At 38.1% G+C, this 17633-nt stretch overlaps 1 protein-coding gene and 1 long non-coding RNA gene across 2 annotated transcripts in view; one reads left to right on the top strand and one right to left on the bottom strand.

The window, feature by feature from the left end:
* The window catches only part of LOC149793911 (uncharacterized), a 96183-nt gene that overhangs the window by 1525 nt on the left and 77025 nt on the right, over positions 1-17633 (bottom strand). The window lies entirely within an intron of this gene.
* Positions 1-17633, top strand: part of LOC149793913 (uncharacterized) — a 34946-nt gene that overhangs the window by 13774 nt on the left and 3539 nt on the right. Inside the window, exons 7-11 of the mRNA XM_089967858.1 lie at positions 5715-5786; positions 6214-6712; positions 7252-7431; positions 7805-8053; positions 8819-9013. Of these exons, the coding sequence (XP_089823984.1) occupies positions 5715-5786; positions 6214-6712; positions 7252-7431; positions 7805-8053; positions 8819-9013 (1195 nt within the window). The remainder of the gene's footprint in view (positions 1-5714; positions 5787-6213; positions 6713-7251; positions 7432-7804; positions 8054-8818; positions 9014-17633) is intronic.

Below are 17633 nucleotides of genomic sequence, written 5' to 3'. Positions count from 1 at the left end.
TTACTACATCGCGACCTAGCATGATATGATACAAGGTGCTGCCAAATTTCCTCATAACTGTTACTTTCATGTTATCTGTGATATACTTTATCATTGAAATCTGATAATATCCTGATAAAAAAAGAAGCAGTTGGCTTAGAAAGTGTGCCAAACCAGATCTTCGCTCAATGACAGGTACGTAAAAGCAGTGAAAAAGGCCTAACAATTGATGACGTTGCAAAGTATAAATGACACGGGTATGCCTCAACTGTCCTCTTACCAGTGAAATGTATTACGCAAGCTGCAAAAGGACTAACGTGCCTTGTTTTTTAAATAGCATTATTACATAACTGTCAATTTATAAATGGCATCAAGTCATTAGATTTGTTATTATTTATAGTCTCTTTTACATTTGATAAATATTTACGCAATTCATGGAAGTAGGGATTATATGAGATTCGGATGACACTGAAAAACAGAAACTAAAACAGTCATAGTGCTTCTTTCATCTTGCGTTTTCTTAGAAAGAAAAAATCGCTGTGGTAAACGTTGGAACCTATGTATAAGTAATTAGTATATGCCTTATAAAGAATGTGTTTAGTTTTCGAAGGAAAATATATTTCTGACACTATTACATAAACAGAAGCACCATGGCACTGACAAATTAATTAAGTATTGAACCTTTCTAAGGATACACGTTGGGGGGGGGGGAGTGTTTCTATTTCAGTGCGTGGTGGTGGTGGGCGGTTACGTGATAATTTAGGAACATTAATCGAGGACATTTAGTTCGGAAAGCATAAAAGCTTTTTGAGCAATTTTGGCCTTTGACTCATAATACAAAACTCTGAGCAGCGTGTATTATCCTCGGCGCTATATTGGTCAGTATAACAATTTCTTTGTACAATCGTTATCGTATTGTAAAAGCGCCACATATTTTTTGTTGGAAGGTTACACGCTGAGACATATAAATTAATAAATAACAGTGGGATGAACGAAATCTGAAGTATAAACAATCAGATGGAAGGGTACTTTACTTTAGTTGATATTTACCTTAAAACATTTCTACGATATGAGTCTCTACAAGATGAAGATCAGAATGCAGATATTATATTACAGATGATTTATCACGATCGCAATTTGTTTGTTCGTCAAGCCTTTTTTTATCTTAAGGGCTTAACATAATAAATATATCACTATAATATTTCTTCGCTAATTACCAATATACAGGGCAAACACAAACAAACTTATATTCATCCTCTACTCAGATTGAACTAGTCTTAGAACAAATCACTTTACCGCCTATTCCTATGATTTTGTCGTGCCTTCCAGATTATATTTTCAGTTTATGCTCTCATCGTCTAGACTGGTCTTGGAGTTTACTGAAAAAACGTATTGTAGTCCGTAGTAGAGATATTTCTCCTGATTCAATTGTTTGTTTAAAAGCCAAAAAGAAAACATACATCCCACCCCCAAACAAATTCAAACAAATCGTAGCTTATTAGTCCTGAATATGTGCAAACCTGAATACTGAACACAATGTCAGCGCCGTTATCAACATCATCTGCATAGACAGCTACAGACACCTCAGTTACAATAAAGGCTTGATTGTAAAATTAAATCATTCATAAAAAGTCACAAATTGAAAAAAATTCTTACAAAGAATGTATGTGTGTATGTCTGTCTGTCTGTCTGCATGCATGCATGCATGCATGTATGTATGTATGTATGTATGTATGTATGTGTATATATATATATATATTTATATATATATATATATATATATATATATATATATATATATATATATATATATATATATATATATATATGTGTGTGTGTGTGTGTGTGTGTGTGTGTGTGTGTGCGTGTGTGTTCGCATACTGAGTATACGATTCTTTCCTGCGTAAATATATAATATCTGTTTTACTCTAATAGTGAATCTGTTGTTTTCAATATATCGTTGGTTGACCATCGGGCTAGATGGAGTCATTCCTGCGCTGCACTTCGCTGATAGGTCCTCATGTGGCTGATGAGTCCGATACGAAATGCGCATGTCCTGGAGCAGTGTGTACACTGGAGGCATGGGTTGCATCTTGACGATGAGGCCTTCCTGCGTTCCCTGGCGTCGGCGACTTTCGTGCAGTAGGCATCCTCGAAGGATTTGCACCCATTACTAACAGTTACATACCGGCCAGGCCTCTCCTCGGCGCAGGACTCGAGGTTTGTCACAAATATCGAGCACCATCTCAGGCTGTCATTGATGGAGTCTTTGAATCGTTTCTTCGGACGAACAAATTGTTCACTAGATAGAGCTCCATACAAAATCTGACGTGGCATTCGAGACTCCTCCATACGGATGACATGACCCGTCCACCGGAGTTGGGCTCTCATGACCATCTCTTCGATACTGGTTAAGACTGCTCTATCCAGCACTTCTAGGTTCGTCACTCTGTGTTGCCATCTGACGCACATAATCCAGCGCAGGGATCTCGTATAGAAGCGCTCAAGTTGCTTGATGTGCTTCTTGTATGTTGTATGGGTCTCACATCCATATGGGAGGCCTGTTAGCACGACTGCTTTATATCCCTTTATCTTGGTGGACAGTTTGATATCCCTGTGATTCAACACGCGAGAGCGGATACGTCCAATGATTGCCTGGCGCAATTGATATGTGCAGTTATCTCTTTGTCTAGCGATCCATCGGAAGATATACTGCTTCCAAGGTAATTTAAGTGATCGACAGCTTTCAGTTCGGTGTCTTCCTTAGACACAATCGGGGGTGGGGGGGGGGTGGGAGGGGGGCGGCGAGCTATGGTGCCTGGGACAGATTGGTGAAGTACCTCTATCTTGTTCAGACTGATAGTGAGTCCGAAGAGTCTCGAGGTTTCCGCAAAACGAGTAACGATTATCTGGAGATCTGCTTCCGTGTGTGCATGAGAGCACAGTCAGCTGCGAAAAGTACTTCAAGAATAAGTTTCACCATTGTTTTGTACCGGGCATTCAGTCTGCGAAGTCGAAGAGAGAGCCATCTAGTCTGTACTTTATGTACACTCCTTTTAATATATACCACAGGGAAATTATACTGTACTTCAATTCAATATTTATTAAATAGGTGTTCTTCGATTGAACGGTTCAAATTCCTTGATCAGGGGTGTTGATTCTGATCTTTCTCCATACACTTTCTCGTGTAAAGCTTGTCTCACAAAAATAGAAAAAGTCCTGACAATATAACTGTGACTGACACGGAATCTTCACAAAATTGAGATTATTAGGAAAAGACCTTGTTAAATAACATAAACATGATGTCATCTGAGAAACTCGAACATTATCGTTTATTACTGATGTTGAACCTTGCTGCTCATAAGATCGTATATGACTTCACTTATCGACTCATGGAACAAAATTCCGCAACCGACAACAAACTGTCCATCTATACTAACCTTTAAAGAAAGAAAATACCGAGAGCAAAATATTCTAAACACAATTCCAATAAGTCACATAACTACAAACTTTTAACATCTCATTTAGTCGTTTAGGGCGAGATATGGTAACATACAGATGAATGTTCAAAAAATAACGTCTATCATTATCAGGGGAATAACTCTCGAACCCACCCCCACGCCCAAACATCCCCCCAAAAACCAGACATGCAATCCATTATACATTAAGCATCTGAGACTACTGGGTGAATTACTCCTTGCCATATCCAATATAGGTTGCTACGTCTTATCCATCCAACTGACTGCTACAGGGCACCCGTATCTCCTATTTCATAATTATATCCATTCTTACATTTTTTTAAGGGGCCCCGAGTGGCCGAGTGGTCTAAAGCGCTCACTGTTACGGATCACTGCCATCTCACCTCTGTCTGCGTGAGTTCGAGTCTCAGCCTCGGCTAACGTTGGTACGTGAGAAAGCCTGCCAGTAGCTTCTCGTGGGTCGGTGGTTCTTCCCGGGGTTTTCCAGGGTTCTTCCTCCACCAATTATACTGGCCGCCATGTATAGCCTATCTTGTGCTGAAAAATGGCGTTAAACCCTACAACAACAACAACAACAACATTTTTTTAAAAAGTGCTGATAACGTTTTTAATTAAGACATTGAGTTAAACCGATAGATTTATAAAAGTCAGCCTTAATAGTTTTAGATGCCTGAATTCAACGTTTTAATATACACTGACTGAAATACGATTCATATTCTAACATTTTTAGTGGTGTGCAGTGTTAATTATGTTATATCAGCAATCACTGCTGCCATGTGACTGGTCAGTTAGGTGGGGCACATAAGTAGCTTGAGTGCGAGTTAGGTCACTTAGGTGTAGAGTGGTTGTAAAGTCGATTAGAAAGATACGTTCACAAAGGAATGTTAATAAGCAATATTTGAGTGAGTTCTCATGGCTTTAAAAAAAAGTGTTGAATAGAAAAGAATGAGATTGTGGTGGGTCTTCTTTAGTTTTTTTCTATCTTCACTCAGGAACTACAACGTGTAATGGATCACCCAATTCGTATTCATGTCAATCTATGATGCGTTTTTCAATTTATCAAGTTTCATCTTCACCGAAATAAAGATGGATAATTATTTTGTTACATTATTTAGTGATGTCGAATTGTGAAAATATGATTTGAATCGCAAAACGTTAGGAACATGACACGTATAAAATGTCATGTACAATCAAATTACTTCCTGAAATGTATAATTAAAGTGAAAGTGATAATAATTCTTTTTGTCGCGTGATGTTACACAGGACGTGCAATGAAACAGAAATAGTTTAAAACAAATATGGACTAGACTGCCTGACTTTAAGAGTTTTAAGATTCGTAGCCAAGTGTGTGATTTTCTTTTTGCCCTTTACGTCATTTTGCCCTTCATGCTACGGTACCCTTTATGCTAGTTTGCCCTTTATACCAGTTTGCCCTTCATGCCAGTTTTATTCTTAATTTATATAATCTTTAACTGGTTATATTAGATTTTGCTGACAAGAATTGTATATATATATATATATATATATATATATATATATATATATATATATATATATATATATATATATGTGTGTGTGTGTGTGTGTGTGTGTGTGTGTGTGTGTGTGAGGGTGTTTATGTGTGTGTGTGTGAAGAAGCCGGTACTATATTGTAATGCATGTTATCCAGATATGTAATAGCAATATTAATGGTTTCGTTGCAAATAAACTATAATAATATTTTTTATTAGAAATAAAGTTGATCATATAGAATGTTGAAATGAGCTGACATATTACAAGTTTATAATACTACGCAGGGCCTATTTACTGCTGAAAATTGCCCGCAAAATATCTTTCACGTGATCACATGCATTCAGCCGGTAAAAAGTAACTGCATTGATTTACTTGCTCATTCAAAGAGGTGATTTACCTTAGTTTCATTCCAGTATTACTTTTTTCTTTTTTATTTCTTACTTTTACTTTTGATGCTCAATTAAATGATTCTAGATTGCAGTTTTTATTAACTATAAATCTTTATATATAAAACATGTTTAACATATATTTTAAAGTTTTTTTTTCTTCAGGCAAATTATGTTCACAGTATACGCGTTCCATAAATACACATGGATGTCTAACGGAATAAGCATGAATTAACCAATTAAACGAGCAAACTTAATATTTCATCTTTGAAAACAGACTTTGCGAATCAAGGGGAGATAATTAATACTTAATTTGATACAAGCTTTGCTCTGTGACTTGACTTATTTTTTGTTTCAGGAATGTTTACTTGAACCCAATTTGGACTTTCTTCCAAAGATCTTCTACAGAAGTAAATGTGGAGACAAAGCTGTAAGTATAACAACTAACAATATAATCTTGCCATCTAGAAGACGTTTAGGAATGTTCTTATTTCATGTACGTGGGCCCCGAGTGGCCGAGTGGTCTAAAGCGCTCACCGTACCGGATCACTGCCATCTCACCTCTGTCTGCGTGGGTTCGAGTCTAAGGCTCGGCTGGCGTGGGTACGTGGGAAAGCCTGCGAGTAGCTTTTCGTGGGTCGGTGGTTCTTCCCTGGCTTTTCCAGGGTTCTTCCTCCACCAGTTATACTGGCCGCCATGTATAGCCTCTCTTGTGCTGAAATATGGCGTTAAACCCTAGAACAACATTTCATGTACGTTGTTCTATCGTTTTGTATTTATCAGTTATTATCTTGCTAAAGTTTTTCTTCTGATATAATTATTAAATACTTTTCTTCTCGGTACGATTTTTATTTCAGACGTGTTTAGGAGCACAACAAATACATAACAATGGAAATCCAGCACTCGACCCTAGCGGACTATTCGTAGGAAGACGAAATACTGAATATGGTGATTGTCCAGCATGTTGTAACACCAGTTTCTGCAATAATATTTGCACCATAAATAACTCTGTTGCCATACACGGAACTCATGCTCCAATTACAACCCAATTTGTGACACACGTGCATCTGGAGCATACCAGTACTCACATGCACGAAACCACGCATGTACAAACGACTGCAAAACCACCTGCAACAACCACCCATTCTGTATTGACGAAAGCAACCCCAGTTATCACACACGTTCGTCTGGAGCATACCAGTAATCAGATGCCCGATACCACGCATGCGCAAACGACTGCAAAACCACATGCAATAACCACCCATTCTGTATTGACGAAAGCAACCCCAGTTATCACACACGTGCATCAAGAGATCAGTAGTACTCATGCACCGAGCGTCACGCATGTAGTACAAGGTATATATATATATATATATATATATATATATATATATATATATATATATATATATATATATATATATATATATATATATCTTAACTTAAGTGTTATTTTATGTGCCGGACCCAAAATTCTTGATACGAATAGTATTAGGAGGCCCTCAATTCCTGGTCGAATGGAATAAGTGTAAATTTAAGACTTTGTCCCCGAATATAGCATAACATATATTTTAGACGTAAAGTTATACCAATGCATATGCAGCATGGAAATGAAGTGCATGCATATTATGAAAATACAAACATCAGTGAATGCCCTTTGCTACATTTTGTATATACCTAACTTTTTACAATGAACATAGACGTATCAGGTTATGTACATTATTACATCGATTTATTGGCAGACCTACCCCATGTTGTTTTCATTTTATTATTATAATGTATGCCTCTATCAGAATCGTTAAATTCACGTACGTAATGCAGCGTCTATTACTGGTATTAGTTTAGTTATCAGATACTTTCCAGTCTGCTTATTACAGTTCTCATTATTGCTGCAGATTGTTCAAAGAAAGGATACGGCTACGTTCAAACGAGACATTTGTGCATTAAGTTCCATTTTGACATAGCAACTTTCAACCATGCCGCGGTAACTTGTGCTAGGGAGGGGGCCACGTTGGTGACTATAGATACAAAAGAAAAGATGAGCGAAATCTGGACTGAACTGCACAAGATTTCAGGTTAGTTTCGAAGCATGTAGAGTACCACAAATACTAATTGTAGTAATCTGTAATTATCCGTAACTGGATAATACTTCTGGTAATCCGTAATTATCCGTAATTAGATAATACTCCTGGTAATCCGTACTTGCCGTAAATTGATAATGCTTCTGGTAATCGGAATTGCTACCAGTTACAGAGCAGAAATTATTATTTTTTGTCATATATTTACTGTACAGAGGACTGACATTCAGTCAGAATAGTTGACGTTAAAAAAGCAATAATTCCAATTTATTGATTTGATACAAGCGATAACATACAATTATTACTTTTATAGTAAATTTTAACCGGATGTTGGGATAGTACATACCTAAATCTGTTTATCTTTCCGTAGGTTACATACCTGACCTTTGGATTGGCGGTAGTGACGTGAATCACAATGACACGTTCTACTGGCAAACAGGGAGCGAAGTTTATACTTACACCAACTGGGGAAAGATTGTACAACAGCCTAATGATCCCCATTATCACGACCAAGACTGTATCATTTTACACAGATCTGATAACTACACATGGTACGATGAACCGTGTTATCGAGTTTATGGATTCATTTGTGAGCATCCAATGCAGGCAATCCATACAGGTAAGTAAAAGAAAAATAAGGGAATAATCATGAATTTAATATGCTTACTTGAACCAGGTTTCCAGTACGCGAAAACAGCCAATTTGCTTTTTAGACTGTACAATGTTGAAGTTATAAACTTTCCCAAAATGAATCGTTTTAACCTCATATGTGCCTCATATGTGCATGATATATATAGTTAAATAGCAACAGAGAAATGATACACCGGTTCAATGACCCTCTTTAAATAATCGAGGATATAAAAAAACGCACGTTTTAATTGGTGGGTTCACTGGTAATGGTAACATCGTAAATAACCTAAAGAATGTTCCTGAAACCGTTCCTTAACGATAACTTATTACACTTTCAGATTATCTGTTTCCAACATGTAACAATTCTACAAGTAGAAGTATGTACTAACGAAATGAGCATACAAAAAATCTTCAATTATTACTCATTGGTCCGAATCGAATAATATGTATTTATGGCTAAACTCTTTGAGATACAAAATTATCGGGCAACTCTTATTAATTTCACATGAAAATGTTAGCACTTTTTTATTTTGCGGTAAAAGATGGACAAGTGGCTGCTACAGGAGATAAATAAGTTTATGGCAAAATTACACATAGGTTGCAAAAGCATTTTTTTTTAAACACGCAAACAAGTAAACTTTATGGTTTATTTAGTGCATATGTCCGAGTCTGAATAAATATTGTTTCAGACTATGCAGTCCTGCAAATTTATTCAGTAGAGTAATCTACCCTTGTAATCTGTATTAACCCAAAGGTACACAGCATAGCCAACCTTGTGAATCACACCCAGGGTTTCAGATGTTGCAGCACAATCTTGGATGTGTCGAGTATGTTCGAACCCCAACTGACAGGTTTACAGCCCATAATTATTGCAGAATGTTTGACTCACATCTTGTAAATATTGAATCAGAGGATAAACAACAGGCCATATTCCGATTCGTGAAAGCACGTACGTATATTTCACAATCTTAGAGAGATTGTCATGTATGTGTCGTTACAAGGAATTGATGAAATGTGTGTGTGTGTGTGTGTGTGTGTGTGTGTGTGTGTGTGCGTTGTGTGATTTGGATTTTTGACATAGCTTTAACAATTTTGCAGTCATATCGCTACGATGTATGCAGTGTGGCGGTTTATAGTGATGTCTAGCACCGGGGCATCATGCCGCAGACATGCAACATGATGTCCCACCGATTTACATTATCCTGACACCAGCCCGACCAGTCCTAAAACTAACCTCTTAATGCTGAGCGCCAAGCGAGGCAGCTGTTAGTACCATTTAGTAAGTCTTTGTTATGATTCGGCTGGGGATCGAACCCACGACCTCCCGCATTCGAGGCGGACGCCCTAACCACTAGGCTATTGGAGCGATTAATTGATACATGCGTCGCGAGTAAAAGTACATTTTCATCTATAATGCAAAACCATCCAGTACCATCCGGTATACATGCTTTCTCTCTCTCTCTCTCTCTCTCTCTCTCTCTCTCTCTCTCTCTCTCTCACACACACACACACACACACATACACCCCCCCACACACCGTTAACAATCACGTGTTAATCTTAAAGTTCATCGAAGTTACGTAAACATGTCAATTCAGTGACAATAGACTGAACCCGGTCATTATAATGTCAATAGTTCGCTATCAAATGCATTACTTTATGTGCGAATTTTTTTTTCTTCAAATTTTTATAGATGGAATAAATTATTATACGTTGCATCATGTTATTCCGGTGCCCATTTACCATGACTTTATTATTTAGAATGCAATTTATTTTTTAAACGTGTTGATGATTACCCCTCGTGACGTGGCAATTGGTTCGTTTTGATGACGCATTGTAAGTAGACATGGAGGACGTCATAAGAATCAGACGTCTAAGAAAATAGAAAGGGGAAAAGACGAGACTGACAATCGTACAATTAGAATTAAACTTCCGTTTAAAACAACACAACTATTTAAAAAATCGCAGGTAAGCCAAATATTAAATAGTACAAACTATTTCGCACACAATGAACGAAGTTACGATTAATTGATGCAGAGAAAAATCGTCACAATTAGTCAGTCTCACTGTGTGTATTTAAACTTTAATATGGATCATGTCTAATCATTTCTGATTTAAGGCCTCAAAAACGTGTAAACGGATTACTTAAAAAATGACGGAAAGGCTGTATTACATTTTGTATGGTGACTAACCTAAAGCATTGATTCCGTTCTCCTTAGCAATGCATTTTTTAATTAATAACAATTTGCTTGACCTTTATACTTTGGACTCCAAGAAAACTCACAATGAGGCTGACCCATGGGATAAACTATCTCGGGAAAAAGAATGGTTATCCATGACAGGAGTTTGATGCAACCAAAGCTGAACTGACGTTTATAATCCTTTTGAAATAGTGTAGGGCACGTGTAGCCTCCAGATTTAGTCGTAGTTCACGTACTAAGTAACATGGCACATTAGAAACGGCCATCTTAGTTTATACTTGGAAGGTTTTTTGTCAAGATCTTTTCACTGTGTAACTCACTCCTGATCGGATCATATATTATTGATCAGACTGCCACAGCAGAACTCTGACTTAACGTATATTAGACTGAATGATTGGGAAGATACAATACGGACGAAAACAAGCTCAATGGGTACGTGCCCAAAAGGGTTTGGTAGTAGTCTGTCAAAAGTTGATCTAGACCACTTAAATTTAAACAAATTAATTGGTAAACGCTCGGGTGCTATGGAAGAACAGCCATTACACGTTTAGAAAAATAAAATTTTAAACTTTTAGAGCCCTTTACCTCTATATGATAATAGCTGTTTTAATATCTGAATGGGAGGTTTGCGTCAGTAAAATCTACATCCGTTGACTACTAATTGTCTCCTTACTGACATGCCAAACGGCTTTCCTTAACGGCTTGCCAAACGCTGTCCTTAACGGCATGCTCAACCAGCTTACCAACGAAGTGCCCAAACTGCCTGTCTCAGACTGCCTGCCTGATTAGTTGGAAGCCACATGTGCTTGCACTAAGAACGGGGAAGAAGTGGGAGCTCCAGACGAAGTGGTACAGAATTGAAAACCGGCACTGGGTGTCAACTTGCTCTTAAGCAATCTTGCTGGACCAGCCGAGAACCTTCGTTATGATTGCTCAAACTGTATGGAACAATATTCCATTCCAAAATTTGTGCAATTTTTAATAATGATCAGGAGAGTAAGTTTGCACTTTTAAAAATAATGGGATATGGTTTGCAGCATAATTAAGTGTGCTTGGCTTAAACTGAGCACCAAAGACCTTTGTGGAAAAAAGCGGCATGAATGAATAGTGTGGCTTAAATGCAGCACAGTTTAGAAAACAATGCAGGGTCTAGCAAAGATCGAAGTAAAAGAACAAACCATGGACCAGTTACATAATGTATGTTATAAAGAGTGGTAACATTGTGGCAATATTCATTAAAATAATAGAGCACGTGACAAAGATACATTCTAACGCAGTTATTTATGAACTACAATAATAACAAAACCATTCAAGAGAGAAGGATAACATGATAGAAAGACATTTATTGCATCATGTCATTTGCACATTTCGAAGAGATGTTTCGCAGAAGGCCTCTCCCTCCCAAAAAAGAAGTGCATTTTATGATTTGTTTGCAAATAGGACCCAACAACCACTTCGTACCTGTGAACAGAACACCCTCAGTACTAAACGTGCTTGTAGTATCGTTCTTGGAAACAATTTCTCCCGGGTGTCATCATCATCAATCTCATGACCTAGTGTGGTCGTCGAGGCACTGTGCTGCTGAACATCTGACCATCGTCCCGGGTGTACTGATGTCCAAAATACCGCTCGCCTAGAATACAGTTGAACCACTCCACAACGCCCTGTGCACAGTGGTTGCAGACCTTATCATGCTTTACACGCACATCGCAAATGGCCAGACATGCGACACAGCACCCATTATCTCTCAGCAATGGTCAACATCTAACAGAATGTGACATTTTAGCGGCTTCGGGTTGTAGATACGCGCCAGAACATAATATACTTTAGTAGCTTTTTATGCGGTCAAAGAGTCGGCATCTTCGTAATGGCTGGTTACCTCTGCCATATTCATAGCACTTTGGTACATGTATCACTCAACCTTGTCGTGCGACACAAACAAGATGTTAGCCTAGTGCACTTCATTAGGCATTGAAAATGTAAACATATGCCTGGAGAATTTGTGTGGTGCTGGGAGTTAAATTTGTCACATGGATTACATATACACTATGTCCTGGCAACGTCTTGTAAAAATGTGGCGGCTTCTCGTAGTTTCTTGATCTCTACCAATTTGTTGCTCTATGCGAGCAAAGTATGCATTGCGCTTTACTGTTTTGTGATCCAGCAATATGCCCTCTAGCCGCTCTTAAGCTACAAACCAGCACGCCCTAACTTTCCATTTTAGATAGAATACATGAAGTCAACCATAGTCACAAAACAGGAGCGGTCGAATGACGCGGGGAGAATCCTTGCCTCTGCTAGTCATGCCAAGTCCACCGCCGTACTTGCTACTGAGCTGCTAGGAAGCTTTGGGTGGACCTTTTAGAAATATTTGTGGGTCAAGTAGCTAATGATAGTCCTCTAACCACAAACAGCATTTCGTATTTTTGCTGCTCAGGCGAGATTGTGTAGTGGTCAGAGAAATAAGAATAGTGGCCGATCTATGAGACGTTATGTTTGTTTTTCCAGCTGTTCGTCAAGTAATACCCGTGTACTGCGTCATCAATATCGTTGTAATCTTTCTTGACGGTAGATTCTGATTAAGTTACTCAATGCGTTAGTTACTCTTGCTGGAGTAGTCGGCCTGCACAACATTGCGTTCTTCAGCGTCTATTGGTGGCGAGTATTTTTGGTGTAGTCTTGCTTGAGTTGAAAATAAAAGATAGTTCGTTTGAACCTGTGAACGCGAAGGAGTTGACTACTGCCTTATTATGATGACCTAACCATGTCAACAGAATTGATGGATTGCTTATTCAACGCGTCCAGCGTCAATATCCTTAGTGCTTAGTCCAAGGAGGTATTGATTTACTCGCTCAACTTCTTTATCTTTCTCATTGTATCTCTCTTAATACCACCGTTGCCCCTACAGTCTATTTCTTTAAAGTTCCCTTTCCAAAGTCTTAGAAGGCTTTCTAGAATGTGGTGGCTTAACGGTTCAATCGGGAGGTAATTTTACCGACCCTCGAAGGCGGTGGCGTCACGGGTCAATCACAGGTAATGTTATCAACTTAGTATAGATCTGCGTATCCCTGTCACTTGAAAAGTGTCCCCTTGTCGGTCTCCATGGTGGTTGGGGAGAACGGATGCTGACTGTTAAACAAAACGACATGGAATTTCCAAAACATAATCAAAATAAAGGTACCAAAACTGGACCTGAATCAGATAACAAACCATGTATTGTGGAGTCATTTCCACGCTTCATGTTTATACATTCTAAAGATACCACAAAACCACTTGCTGCACTATTTCCGTTTATCATCGAAAACACAATCACATGATCGATTGGCACACCAAAAATGTCACAAAGTTGAAATCGGGTTGCCTTCTTGTTGAGTGTAAGCGACGAGGTCAAACAGAAAATATCAAGAAAATGAAAACTTCTTCGATATCCCAGTGACCTAATTCACTCACACCACGCTCAGTACTCCCCTATGCGTGATTTAACTGTCGTGACTTGACTGGAGTCAGCGACACATATATCATTGAAGGGAGGAAAAACAAAGGTGTCATTGCAGTCCGTAGAATATGTATCAAACGTAATAACAATCTGCAAGACACCAACACGATTGTACTCATCTTCAACAAACCAAAAGTACCAAGAGTGGTCAAAGTTGGCTTCTTGCAAGTGAAGGTCGAGACAGAAGCATTAAAACTTGTACAGGCCAAAACAGTCAATTCTGGCCCATCCTTCACCACTGTAGTGAAGAATAATACCAAAACAACGAATGACGCTCAAACAGAGACAGATTTACCCAATTCAACACCAAGCTCTAAAAGTCCTCATTACCAAGCACAGAAAAACACAACATCTACTCAAACAACTTTCAATGATAAACCACCACATAAATCACAAAAGAATAAAAACAAATCTCAAATAAATAGGCATCAAATGTTGTCAGATGACCCCATCAAACGCTACAACAGGTTTGGAAAAATTGAGAGGATCGATGCAGAAGAACCTGCTCCATGCGCTCAAGGTAGCTCCAGACCTACCAACAAATAATTCGCCCTGTACCTCCAGAGAAATAATCACACAGATTGCCTCCGCGAAAGGTCTAAGATAACTCCACAATCTTCAAATTTAAATTTATAATGAAGAACACAATCATACAATGGAACTGTCGAGGACTTAAAGCCATCTGCAATGATATTTTTCTGCTTCTAAATAAACATGATCCTGCAGTACTATGCCTGCCTGAAACATTCTTGAAAGATACGGAAAACATCACACTTAAATTTACCCCCTCCTTAACACCTACTCTATAAATGGTGACAGGGCCGCAGGAGGACTTTCTGTTGTTGTGAACAGTAGAGCCCTTTATGCGTAATCCCTTTAAACACAAATATGCAAGTCACTCCACATCGAGTGATTATCTTTTGTTCTATTTACTTACCACCAAACACCAACCTAGTACCAAACCAATTAGACAATGTTGCTCAACAACTTCCCGCACTATTTCTTTTACTCGGGGATTTTAATGCCTATAACACTTTATGGAGATCAAATCACATAAGCGACAGAGGCAACAAGGTAGAAGACTTCCTTTCTAGACACGCTTTGTGTCTATATAACACCAAATCACCGATATATTTACACCCAAGAACGGGTACATACACGTGTTTGGATTTAACAATTTGTTCCCCATCGCTGCTTTTGGACTATGAAAGGAAGGTCGTTGATGACGTTCACAGTAGTGATTACTTTCCAATCTCTCTTCAGAACACAAACGTTACAATTGACGAAGCAATTCCACAACCGAATATAAAGAAGGCCGACTGGGCCAAATTTAAAACACTTAGAACAGCTAAGCTTAACAGGGATACTATTTTAAACGGCAATAACCCTATTCAATATTTTACTTCTGTTTTAATCGACATTGCAGAAGAATCCATTCCCAAGTCTTCATCAAACTGTAAAAGAAACCAAAAGCCGTGGTTCTCAAAAGAACGTAAAGAGGCCATTAGACTACGCCGAGAAGCACTGAACAACAATAATAATCGTACCAAACATTTAATTGTACCCTATTGTTCTGGCTAAAGCACGATTAAAGAAAGCAAAATAGCATAATGGAAAAACTATGTTTAAACTTTAACCTCTCGTTTCTCTATAAAGAAAGTTTGGGAAACTATCCGCAAAATAAACGGAAAGCGAAAACACAATTCCTTTCGACATCTCAAATTAAACAACACGAATTACAATTCCAAACTTATCATGGCTGATACATTTGCTGATAGTTTCTCTAAATATTGCTCATCGTCTTATTATTCCGAAGCCTTCCGCAGGTTGAAAACTCAAAATTAAAAGACATGGATGAAATTCACATCGAATAATTTACTATTTGAGCTGATGGAATCTCTGAATAAGCCCAACAATACATCCACTGGGCCTGACAAAATATATTACCAGTTTTTGAAGCACCTTCCAGAACCATCATTAACAGTTCTTCTGGAAATCTTCAATGATTTATGGATTACTGGTAATGATCCAAACATTTGGAAAGAAGCAACAGTAATAACAGTTCCCAAACCAGGTCAAGATAGCGCAGATCCTAACAACTATCGACCCTTTGTTCTGACGAGTTGTGTATGCAAAATAGTTGAACGAATGATAAATTCTCGGCTTGTATGGTACTTGGAAACTAACAATTTAATACTTCCTTTCCAAAGTGGCTTTCGTGATGGCCGTATCACCAATGATCATCTGGTAGACTGGAAACATTTATTCGCGACGCATGTATCAAGAAGGAACATTTGATAGAGATTGTCTTTGATTCAGAATAGGCCTATGACAAGACTTGGAAAAATGGGATACTAAATGACCTGCACGATCTGGGTCTAAAATGCCGTCTGCCCTCTTTCATATCAAACTTTCTCTCAGACAGAATTGAAGGTACGATTGGGCTCTACCCTTTCAGATCTGCACGAGCAAGAGATGGGTGTGTCCCATGGCAGTATTCTATATGTGATATCGATCAAAGCACATGCATACGATTGAGACAACTACAGCAAAATAGAAACAAGATTTAAAATTGAGCTAGTACTAATGGTTTAAAATTCCCGAAATCAAAAACGATATGTGTGCATTTCTGTCAGTTACGAAGACATCATGATGAACCTAAACTCACGCTGGACGGAACACATATTCCAGTTGCTGAGGAAACAAAGTATTTAGGTATTATCTTCGACAGAAAACTGACTTTTATTCCACATCTAAATAACTTAAAAGCTAAATGGATAACATCTCTAGATCTACTTAAGGTAGTAGCGCACGATGACTGGGGAGCTGATAGAAAGGTCATCCGCAATTTGTAAAGAACGTTTATTCGATGCAGACTAGACTATGGTTGTGTTGTTTATGGTTCAGCCAGAACATCATATTTGAAAATGCTTGATCCAATCCATCATCAAGGAATACAACTCGCTCTGGTAACATTTAAGACATCCTCATGTGAACGCGAATGAACCACATTTATCACATTGTAGAGAAATGCTTTCCTCACAGTATGATCTGAAATTAAGATCAAACCCTCTGAACCCTGCTTTGTCGTCTGTTTTTCAATCCATGTACAAAACCTTATAAGAAAATAAACCAAACGCCTTACCTTCATTTGGCATTATAATATCACCCATCCTTGACAGTATCAAAGTTGATCTTTCTGAAATTTAGAAAATGTCCATCTTCGAAACACCTCCCTGCATACTTAAGCAACCAACAGTACTTTTTACGTTACACGATCAGAACAAATCTGAGGCAATCCCGTCCATGTTCCACCTAGTATCAGAAAGTCCTTACGTCAGAAGTGGCAATCATCATGGAATGATGCATTGAATTACATACAAATTTCATGCAATCAAGCCAGCTCTAGGAGAATGGACTCCTTCCTACAGAATTATCCGTAGAGAGGTGGTAGTCATTGCAAAAATTCGAATTGGACATACTTATATAACCCACTCCCACATATTAAAAGGTGAAGACCCACCAGAGTACGTTACCTGCAATGAACAATTCACTTTTAAGCACATTATGACGGAGTGTTTCGACATGCAGCCTACGCGCGATCAGTACTACAATATGCGTGACACGAAGGAACTTTTTGATAAATAAACGTAAGTTGTATTCTAAAATTCTTAAAAGAAGTAAATATTTATTCTAAGCTAAAACTTGTATGCCATCACGTTAAGAAGGTTTAAGTAATGTATAAACAGTCCTTTACATTCAACATCTTGTCATCTGTCATCATAAAGATACACCATTTACATTCCACGTTGGTCGGGAAGCTTTATTTATTTATTACCGTTTTCATCTTGTCGTTTTTCATTCATCTCTTTGA

Source organism: Sinohyriopsis cumingii, chromosome 8 (genome assembly GCF_028554795.1).
Source record: "Sinohyriopsis cumingii isolate HCF-2022 chromosome 8, ASM2855479v2, whole genome shotgun sequence".
Classification (NCBI taxonomy): Eukaryota; Metazoa; Mollusca; class Bivalvia; order Unionida; family Unionidae; genus Sinohyriopsis; species Sinohyriopsis cumingii.
The sequence above is the reverse complement of the archived record's forward strand: the minus strand, read 5'-3'. Positions and strand labels throughout refer to the sequence as shown.